We start from the raw sequence: 10,937 nt of genomic DNA on the forward strand, positions 1-10,937 counted from the left end.
TCGTACTGCCTAAAGCATATAACTCGCTCGCTCGTGCACCCGTAAACGGGGTGCTCGATCGTGTCAAATTCTGTGCTGTAGAAAAACAACAACAACTTGTAACAATTACGCCACACAGTTTAGAGGATTACAAAATATGGCGGTAAGCATCTGCTCAACTTATCGTATGTCCAATAAAATGTGGAGAACTATCCGTCGTGAAAAAAAGGTCGGCTTGAACTTGTTGCATGCGTCAAGCTCGAACCAACTGGATTAACTATCTCATTCGTTATGTCCACGACCAGCCGAATATATACAGGCTCAGTGTATAAGTTACAACGTTTGTCAAGGCAAGGGAGAACCATGTGTTTCTGGTAAATAGGTCGCTTTAGACATTTTCTTGCTCCGTGCTTCAAATTTGTTCGAGCGATCAATAGACGCTCACTCGCGCAGCTGGTCCTCAGAGATGGGTTCGTTTCCTTGGCCTTATCAACAGACAGAAGATCAAAATTATACCCTAATGTACATAATCGTTTTTACGAGAGCTTCCACAAGGGTAACGTGGATCAGCTTTACCTTGAGCAGTCTAACCTAGATATTTGCACCCCTTCACTTGTCGGCTTGATACAGTGGCTTGAACTCCCATTAAAGGCCTGCTTCCGTGGATGTGCTAATAGGATTTTCCTCAACCCGCTAAGTGCTAATGATTTTACTGCTGTGAATATCAGTATTAGAAATTATAGCAAAATCCTTATATGTGAAAGGAACATGAAAGGCGTTCCTGAGTAAAGGCTTTATCCAGACGCTTTCGAACGGTTGCTTTTAAATCACTATGGAAACAATGACTAAGCAAAGGAAGCACTAGATTTTGTTTTTAACAAACATCTTCATTCAGAAATGAATAAAAGCAAAATCGTCGAGGGCGTCGGCCGGTTAGTAAGTTAGCAATACATTAATTAAATACCATTAATGAAATAATATTGGAATATATTTGTCGTACAAAATATGTTGCGTGTGCCGCCGCGCGACTAGCCAGCATCTCGTTAACAGGTGCTGTAAGACCATGTCGCTAGCGATCCCATCAACCCATCTGTGTTTTGTCCTAAGGTACGCACGTACCAAACACTCCTGGAGTTTATCTGAGAAGTACTCGCTATATTTGGCAAGATGAAGTTTTCAAGGCACTACCATATTGTATTATGTTAGCGTAAGGTACAAACAGCTGGGAGGTGCAACAAAGATTTCTTTGGATGGCGGATCGTCGATAACTAGAGTAGGGGTAATAAATCAAAGCGAATTTACGAAACCAACTCGATAAAGTCACCCTGTTGTTGACCCTCATTTTGCGTAAGACGCCAGCTGTAGACGTTAAATTCGAAATAATCGCGGAGCACTGAACACAGCTTCAGCTAACGCTGCCATTGTACAGACCTGCTGGATGCCTCGTACTAGGGGCAAATCGGCATGTACAAGCCAGCGCCGCCATCGCCGTTAAACATCGAATATATTTTCAGACCAAAAGATGTCTTTCTCATAAAATTAGCGAAGATGCAGATTAATTGGGAAACTTGATGCACAAACTTCTGCGTATTCTATCATCCGACTTGTCGTCACCTGTAGAGACGTCACACGTATGTACCTATTTGTTAACTTGGTGTCGAGAATACAAACAAGGAATCTATCATTTGGCAAGGGCTTCAAAATCGTCACGTGCCGTTGTAATACGGAACAGATAAGTGCGCGGTGAAGTCTAGTCAGTAATATATTAAACTAGTTTACTAAAACCTCGCTTACGTATGGGCATTATTAAGTAATACGGCCTCCATTTTCTTCTGGACAAATATTGGAAATCCGGTAGAAGAAAACAACTGGTAAAAGAATGAAGAGAAAACTATTACTCCTTGTTTTTGCTGAGAGGGACGAAACCCTTCGATCAAACCAGTATTTATCCGACATTGACCGTAGAATGGAGTCGCAACATATATGCGATATAACGTTAGAAAAATATTCGTGCCGGCTGAATGCAGCAGAGCTACGATCCAGTGCTAAGGTTCCGAGCAATACTTGGTCCACAACTGACCGAACAAGGTACCACGTAGTCACAAGTTCATCACTATACCTACTTTGCAGCCGGGCCTATTTAAACACGATACTGATATATTTCTAATTTTTATTGAGCCCTATAAGAGTGGAACCATCTGCGCGGTCTGCTTAGCTACTCTTACTTCTTTTTTGACAAAATGCTGAATCCGCACCTTTGTCTCTTCTGACATGTTGATTTCGACATTTAATTCGTGTCATATTCTGGCAGGATGCTGTCGCATTTAGCCGTGAAGTCAGACCGCTAAAAAAAAAGTAGGGTGGGGTTATTTGAACAGTAGCTGTTTATCGTGTCACAAAAATAACACTGGTTCATTGATAGGAACACCTTTAGCCCAGGTTGTGGCGTAATAACTATAGTTACCTTCCCGTATAACAGCTCCCATAATGATCTGCAGGTCGTTTCGCACGTCTATCAGACCTGCTATGCTAAACTTAGGTCGATCGAATTTAGCCGTGTGTACCCAAACTAACGAGTTACTTTAGACCTGAGAAACTTGCCAAGAGCCTACATGACACTTCAAAGTCCTATACTGTTATCAAAACGCATAGAAAATCTGTGCAACACGACCTAGGATATCTCTCCATGAAGCAAGCGATGCGTATCAGCTTTAGATTGAACATGAAATATGTAATATTTGCTATATTTACCGAATACAAATGAAGTTCCGACATTGCGCATGGCACATATGGGTTCACGCCAAAGTATGTCCAATAAAATATTAGGACATAACATGCGTCTAGCTGTACTATATATCCCTGCTTTATATGACGTGAGAAAGGGCCATCAAAGTGAATCGCAGGACAATGAAGATGATAACAATAGGATAGGAGAAACTGAAAACACTGCTAGGCTGAAAATTTATAGACAATGAACGGATTGCCATAATAATGGCGGCAAGATAATAGGCATCAATTTGTACCAATAGGTGACATCGTACCGGCCTTCTGTATCAAACGAGAACTGGAAGATCGTCGGAAGGCCGACACGCTACACACGTAAGCATTGGCGATGGATGCTATGAAGAACATGTAACAAAAATAGATCGTTAAAGCCGAATGATTTTCTTTGTTCAAGCTGTTTTTTTAAAAACATGTTGGTACCGGGTTCTCATCAAGTAAGATGGAATAATATATAGTAATACTGTAATGTACTGTTCACGTAATATAACAATATATTTACGCCATGTCTCAGGTTGATTTGTCCAATGTTCAGGGTGTGTAACCTGGTTGCCAAGCGACGATGTCGCTTCTGTGGGAACTTTGCCTACTCTGTGATTTAGGCATGAATGGATACACTGCGTATTGCCAGCCGTGCCAAGGGGTGCATAATGACAGAACCGGTCGTGAAATTCGAAAAGATGTATGTTGAAACCGCAAAAGGGGAGAAAACGTTTTGCGAAGTATTCTTTCCTACTGAACGCCTAACGCCCCTAACCATAATAATAATAAATAAATAAATGAAGCGATAGTCGTAATCCGGTTTGGGCGATTTAAATTATTAGAGTCTTTCAAAAAGCAGCTTTAAAAATCACAATGTGTAACACTAACATGATCACTTAATGCTTTTGCTCCATAACGAACAGATGCGTCCAGCCTTTATTTGTTGGATAACCACTGCTTCAATACCTACCATAGTATGGATATTATTAGTCTTCAATCTACCATGCTAAATTAAAGATGTGACGAAGACCTCTTGCAAAGACGAGAAGTACTTGAAGAAGGTATTATGTTAGCCGTTCTCTGAGTTCCTCTGTCGTAGAAGGCCCCTTCATCCATGACTGCGACATTGGCTAATACCACTAATTAAGTTTTTCCGAATCAGCAGCTATTCCGTTGAGGGATAAAATAGACGTACCACTCGAATAGAACTCCGAACACCTACATTTGAATTGTGCATTGTACAGCCTCTCGTTTCTTCATCCGGCCGCCAATTCCGAGAAAAATAGATGGTGAGCCCGTCCTTGTTTTGTTTCAGGACGCGCCGCATTAGAAAACAAGGACCCACACACAGAAGGAAGATTCTTTTCGTTGATAAGAGACGCGATCGTTTGTCGGAGCTGCCTATATATAAGCGTCGAAGGAAATGGTTGACTCAATGAAATCCTGAAGTGGTAGGATTTTCTGTTGCTTTCAGCAATCTTCAGCCATGACGAAAGTAAGTCCATTTGTGTCACCCACCCTATCTGTACTCTCAGATTTGCTCGTCTAAATTCGTATCTGTCGATGGGATGATTAGAAAATCCGTATGGTATTTAACTGTTTTCTATATGGTGTTCAATTAGGAAAACAGGTAACACAGAGCGCCTTTACTTATCAGGATAATCGCGCAATAGGTAGCGTTGAAAATTTAACCTTACGCGATCGTACAACATGACGTAACAGCAAGGCCGATGGTTGGCTAACCAGACTCTTGAGTACTGTTGTAAGCTGCTGAGCTCGTGATGCTTTTATATGTAAAGGCCATCCACTAAATCGGCCTGGACGCTTATTAACGGAACTTACTTTTCATAGTAGAAAACTGTAACCGAAGGACAATCGTCACAAGTGCTTCGTTGCTATTATGGCGGAAACTAAGTGGCCATAATTGTCAATATGTTAGAGATTTCTTGCCAGTGGAAAGCTGTCGTCGCTAACGGGATTTCGGTAGTACGTCGTCCGTCCGTCCGTCCGTCCGTCAGTCAGACAATGCAAGATTTGATTTTTTTTTTTCCAGATTCTCTCAGATTGTTTTCGTATTTTTTTTTTATCATAGGCAAACTACTAACAACAACTGGATCAGGCATAAATAAATTGTATTTAAGTGAATAGAAGTAGTTATGAAAATCGATTCTGCCTTATAACGTTCGACTGCGTAGCTTTCGCAGCATTTACGCTTGCTTGTTCAAATCTTGCGATAATTTGGGCCTAGTTATGGTTGCATGTCTAGCGGTCAAATAGTTTTAGGATCTCAATGATTTCATATAAAAAGACACTATATTGTAAGTATCGAATGAATTTGACTGAGATCTTATATTTTAAGCTGAGACATATCTGTGATCAGCTTAAAAATTACACGTCTCTTATACAATCTACACTCGCGCATTTTAGCTATGGGATACCTTTCTGCCTATCGGCGCTTGCATTGTGCGCTCAGTGTGTTACCTATTCTGACTTTTAATCATCCGACAAAAAAAGTGATACGTAAAATTGTGCTTGTAGGATAAAAAGCGTAAAGAATCGTGCTGTTTCTGGTTGTTTTTCCATTGAAGCAGTGTGCTATCAATAGCGAAGTCAGGGGCTCTACAGAGAGTTCTCACGGACATCTCGCATCGAAGGCGTGCGTGATCGTGCTTTTATCTCAGATTTGCTATAGATACACTCGTAAAGATTAGATAAGTTTATTTTCATATTGTTACAAAATTAATTTGGAAATCAGACACGATAACGTCTCGTACCATTTCTTTACAAGATCGTTTTTACATATCGTTCCGGAATCATTCTGATACCAGCCTAGTGATATCCAAGAAGGTCTAATCGAGATCGTTTTATTACGTTTTCTGTGCGAATGTTTGATTTCATACTGTCCAGTGAGTATAATTAAAACTGATCGGATAGTTACCCGTAACTAATGAACCCGGGTCGCCATTTTCTCATGTGTTTTGCAATTGTGGATAAAAATCCCATCGAGCTAGTAGTGTTTATAATAATAATTAGTTGATGATTTATAAGATCAATATTTTTTTCAGAAAATTAGTTATTGAGATCGGCAGGCGATTTTGAGCGCATTGTTGATGAGCGTGGATTCCCTACCGAAGTAGGTACCAACGATCTAACTACTGAGTTGAAAGTCTTGATGGGACATTTTTCAGGTTAGAATTTCACACTGTATCTATTGTTTTACCGTACCCGATTCAGGTATATCTCAATAGTACTCGAACGTAAACTTTTCGCCAGTGGGTTACGCCCATTATCACATGGTGTGCATATGAAGCCTTATGCTAGATATTGATCCGGCCAATCATTCCGGGTCGACTACCGAAGCTAAGCCTTCATCACAAAATTAAGATATCAACCGTTAAGTTGACTTACCGACGATAGTTGTCGTGTATCGCATCACGAATAACGTTACGTTTCATCAAGGTAACACGTTTAGATAGACGGTAATAAATGCCTATTTGGGCGCTTTTTCGATTGTACAAGTAAATTACTTTGTACAGCACCAGGTATACGGGTTGTATTCAATTTTCTATTCAAATATGACTTTATTTAATTAGCCGGTGCTTTCGATTCACCCCGAATTGAACTTTAGGCAATAATCGTTTAGGCTTCATTCATTGACTTCGATAAAAGCGTGAACTCGCAAGTTAGCGGCTTGTGACGAGCTGCACAATAGGAAAGGTCGATAGAAATGTAAACACTGATCGTTCAAGATGCATGTAAGACAGACAGACATTTGAATACTGAGAATGTCAAGCATGTCCCAAGTTTTCAGAAACATAGCGGCTTTCTATTAGCGTACGTTGGTGCTAATTAACTTGGAACTATCCGGATAATGATGATCACTTTCAAAAGTTAAGTGTAAGGTCATCCGTCCTGGACCCATTGGACCGGATGCCGCCATCCATTAATAGGAACGTTGGCTGGCCAGAACGGACGCCTACTAACACAGCAAATAGGAAAATTTTCGAGCATCATCGTCTAGTGTCAGCACTCAGCTTCGAAATGCCCAGTGAAGGCTCTTGGTAAATCCTTGCAGCTCAAAGTATGAGAAAACGAAAACAATACGAATACTAACGAAGTAACTAACTAGCTGATTAACTAATACTAAGTAGAAAATGAGTTATAATAAAATATCGTGTATTTCTGCGTATCTCAGTATAATGCTCTAGTAATTTCAAGATAAGACGACGATTTTCAGTGAAAAAAAAAAACAAAAAAAAACTACAAAATAATATCTCTAAAACAAGATGCACGCTGTCTGCTATTTGTGTTGGCACACTCATCTGTGTAGTAAATTTTCAGATGAATGAATATTTAATCGTATATGGCATATTCAGTGCCCGTGAACGATATTTCTCCTATGTAATAATGGATACTTCTTTTTTCGTGAGAACCCTGTGATCAGATAGGCACTGTTAGCCGGAGTTCGCCGCTACGCGCTTATTATTTCCGTTATTTATTTATTAGGTACGCGAAACGTAATTTAGACGCATCAGTATGCAATACGCATATATACGACGATCCCATTAGACCGATGGCATGATTCCATGTTTCTTCTACAGGAACTCATGTGCCTGGACAAACTAACAGACAGCTAACAACTGACTATACATATTACATACATTGTGTAGTCTGGGTATATAAGGCGAAACGGTAAAAGTGCCATTTTCGATTACCGAACGTAGCAATGATTCCCAAACGTACGGGCCCATCCCATTCGTAATTATTCTACTTTCCAAAGCTAAGCCTGCGTTAGAATGGGTTTAAACGAAATTGACACCAGTCATTTGTTATTTTCCCGCTGAAGTTAGCATGGTGGTACACAAATTTCCAATGCTACCAAATATACAGATACACCCTTGGGACCACCGAAGCCAGGGCAGGCAGCTTTGTGATCGACTTTGCAATGCGAATAAATAGACGGCAAAGTCGCCTGCGGGCGTCACGTACGCGAACGGCCCAGTAGAACCAATATAGACAACAGTCACAAATGCAAAGTAAGCCAAATTTACTCGGTACTATAGCAGCTCATAACAATTGCTCACCTGTCTTCAAAGTCGCGTATGTGTATGTATGACCTGGGTTTAACATATAAAGCAGCTTTTCAACAGACACAGAAGCAGAACGTTCCCCCACCGCTACTACCCCCTACCACTTTATCTCCATTTAAGCAACGTTGCACTTGCGTCTACAGATGCACCATTGTTGGCGTTGTTGCAGTGTCTTGAGCGCGAGAAGGCTCCGTAGTTGCTGTTTTGAATTGGTAACATGATTGGTTCTGCCGTAATTACCCCCCGTTGGGGCATAATGTGTAGTTTAATACGAAACATCGGTACGTCTGATCGGTAGTTCGGCGGATATTTATTTGGCGCCTCGAGTGAGCCAGAGATGGGAAGAGATGCAAGGGTATCGATTGGCTGTCGGACTGGTAGAGCGTCTGTCGACAGCGTCAAAGTCAAGAGGTAAAGGCAAAGATGATCCTACCGGCCCCAGGCGGGCGAACGGCACGCACGTCTAACAGTAAATCGTAATCCGCATATCAAGGTTTTGCTGTCTGTTATTATGAATTTGCTGATACTATTGGCGGCGACTGTAGCTGCGCTGGTTCTTTTGGACATTTTCCAGAAAGTTATCACCGACGGATAGCTGATCGGGTTGATTATGGTGAGTTGAGCTGAGGGGCATCGCTGTCGATTGATCGCCAGTTGGGGGTTACTCCGTATAAAAGGCGCCCAGAGACGGTTTACTGATGTAACAGACAACCGTAAACATGAAACAGGTGTGTGCTCGTGTTTTAATAGAAATAGTAACCTGTACTTTGGTTTCAACATGGTCCATCATAGTCTAACTAACTCGAACGACGCTACAGCTTCGATCATTGGTCCAAATGAAAGTTGTGTTGTCGCCATCTTTTGTCATATTTGAACGTTATATGATTAAAGCCTCCTTTTATTATAGTAGACAAGTTTCGGCATCTGAACCTCCTGTGATACTATTCACGTATGCGCATGTAGATTCACCTTATACGTTACTATCTATACTTTTAGTAATTGTTCTGATTATGCCCTTTGAGAGTAAGTGCTAATAGACGTAATATTGATAACTTGTAACTTTGTTATAATGTAAATTTTCATTTATCTAGGTCGATGTAAAACTTAGCTTACGTTTATAGTGTTGTGGGAGAAGAAGCACAACGCAGAATATGGAGGATATTATTATTCTCAGACTTCGTAAACCATCATGCTATTTTTTAATATATTTTCATTTGTACTTTAGTCGATTCTGAGCACAAAACATTTTCGAGTTTAGCAACGTCATCAGTCCTGGGCACTGTCGACCCTTTTGTAAACAGCTACTTCGGTTTGAATGGAATTTTCAGCTTTTCATCATAGCGGTTCTCGTAGCTGTCGCTGCTGCCCAGATCGATCAGTACGGCGATCTCTCGCAACCTACCCCTTATGAATACGCATACACTGCCGAGTCAGATGAAGGTTCTCATGGGCATTCGGAGAAGTTTGACGGAAACTCTCGCGCTGAGGGTTAGTTCTCTAACGATTTTGAAATCGGCCACAGAAAGCCATTTTTCGTGAGAGAGTGCATGATTTCCGTACATTGATGCACTAGTTTAAAGCAGAATCAGTCAAACCGTTTGCCAAATTATCTTCATTGCGAATATCTCCCACCAAACCTTACGAACTGTTGTTTTTTATCACTGATTATAATGTAAACTTCTGTACAGGCAACTATTTTTTAAAACTCGCTGATGGCCGTGAACGACATGTAACCTACACGGCCGATGAGAGCGGCTTCCACCCGGAAATTCAGACCAACGAACTCGGAACAGAGTCCAAGAACCCCGGCGATGCTGTCTACGTCTCGTCGGCGCCCTCTGGCCCCGACGCTGCTATTCAGGCTTATGGTGGACCTTTCCCTGAGTCTATTGGCCAGGGTCTCCGGCCAGTTCAGGCTCGCGCCGCCGGAGCCGCTTCGGCCGCCGCCGCAGCGGCCTCGTGAACAGTCAATGGCCATGTTCCAATAGTACACAGCACACAGTTAGCGTTAATGGGAAACACGTCGGTTTAATATATCCGTCAGCTGTCACACTTCGCTTAAAGAATGTAGAGGTCTTAAATCAACGTGTTGGATGATCCCGGCGGTTTATCATGACGAAGAACCAAGACTCGATAAATGACTTTGTCTTACCTAAGTCACATTTACTGTGGATGCTTATCAGATTAAATTATCGCCGATTTCAAATGAGTGCGTTTTCTTTTAAACAGTATATATATATGCGTTGGTAGGGTGCTATATTTGGCTATTGGGACAAAAATTGCACATAAACGACCTTAGTTTCAATAGGAGTTAATCGTTCGGATACGGTGACGGCTTCCTTCATTTCTAAAAGCTGATCACTTCCGCACGCTGTCGATGACCTACAGGCGACGTTTGACAAATAAAGAGAAAATATCACTGACAAATTGAATTGACGAATCGGTCCCGTTCTTCAAGCGATCGACACCCGACGTTGAAAGGCTTAACCGTAGTGCATTCTATGTACACATCTCCCATATAGAAAAACATTTACATGGCTTTTTGGGTTTACTGCATTGTGTAGATGCGGCTTCAAACAAAGCCATGCCTGGTACTTATCATGTGTATTGACTGTTTGACGCGTCTCTATATGGGTGTAACCGCATTCAGTATCAGTGAACAGAAATAGACAAGTTGGATTATACCACTAAACACGCAAGCATTACTATATGTCTATAAAGGCGTGTGTCCAATATAGTACACAAGCAGCCATAGAGAGGAAGTTGTTTCGGTGCGCATCGGTGTCAGCTAGGCATAGGAAACTTCTAACAATGTCCAAAGTCCAAAAATCAAGAACAACAACGGTTGCGTGGTAGACTCTGACCCGGTCATTCGCCCAGAACCATCGAACGGACACACACACACCTTCAACACGTTGCTCAGCTATTCAGTAATCGGGTAGAACAATAGTAAGAATCCTTTATAAACGCTTATCTTTCGCAAAGCTGTGAATGTGCTGGACATGTAAAATAGAGCCTGTAATTACTCTATATATATTAGATGTAGTGTAAGTATGCGTACCTTAAACCCAGATGCAGATCGTGACTAGCGAAAGCCTCAGTAGG

At 41.4% G+C, this 10,937-nt stretch overlaps 1 protein-coding gene across 2 annotated transcripts; it reads left to right on the plus strand.

Moving 5' to 3' along the window:
* Positions 1-4,213: 4,213 nt before the first annotated feature.
* On the plus strand, positions 4,214-10,038 carry LOC111247896 (cuticle protein 10.9-like). 2 transcript variants are annotated; one of them, XM_022799424.2, is made up of 3 exons: positions 4,214-4,237; positions 9,161-9,320; positions 9,521-10,038. In XM_022799424.2, the coding sequence occupies exons 1-3, from the start codon at positions 4,229-4,231 to the stop codon at positions 9,793-9,795; spliced, it is 444 nt and encodes a 147-aa protein (XP_022655159.1). In that variant the 5' UTR covers positions 4,214-4,228; the 3' UTR covers positions 9,796-10,038. The 2 variants fall into 2 exon arrangements, with proteins under 2 accessions (XP_022655159.1, XP_022655158.1); XM_022799423.2 differs by lacking the exon at positions 4,214-4,237 and adding an exon at positions 8,410-8,560.
* Positions 10,039-10,937: the final 899 nt, after the last annotated feature.

This window comes from Varroa destructor, unplaced genomic scaffold (genome assembly GCF_002443255.2).
Source record: "Varroa destructor unplaced genomic scaffold, Vdes_3.0 BEIS01000003.1, whole genome shotgun sequence".
Classification (NCBI taxonomy): Eukaryota; Metazoa; Arthropoda; class Arachnida; order Mesostigmata; family Varroidae; genus Varroa; species Varroa destructor.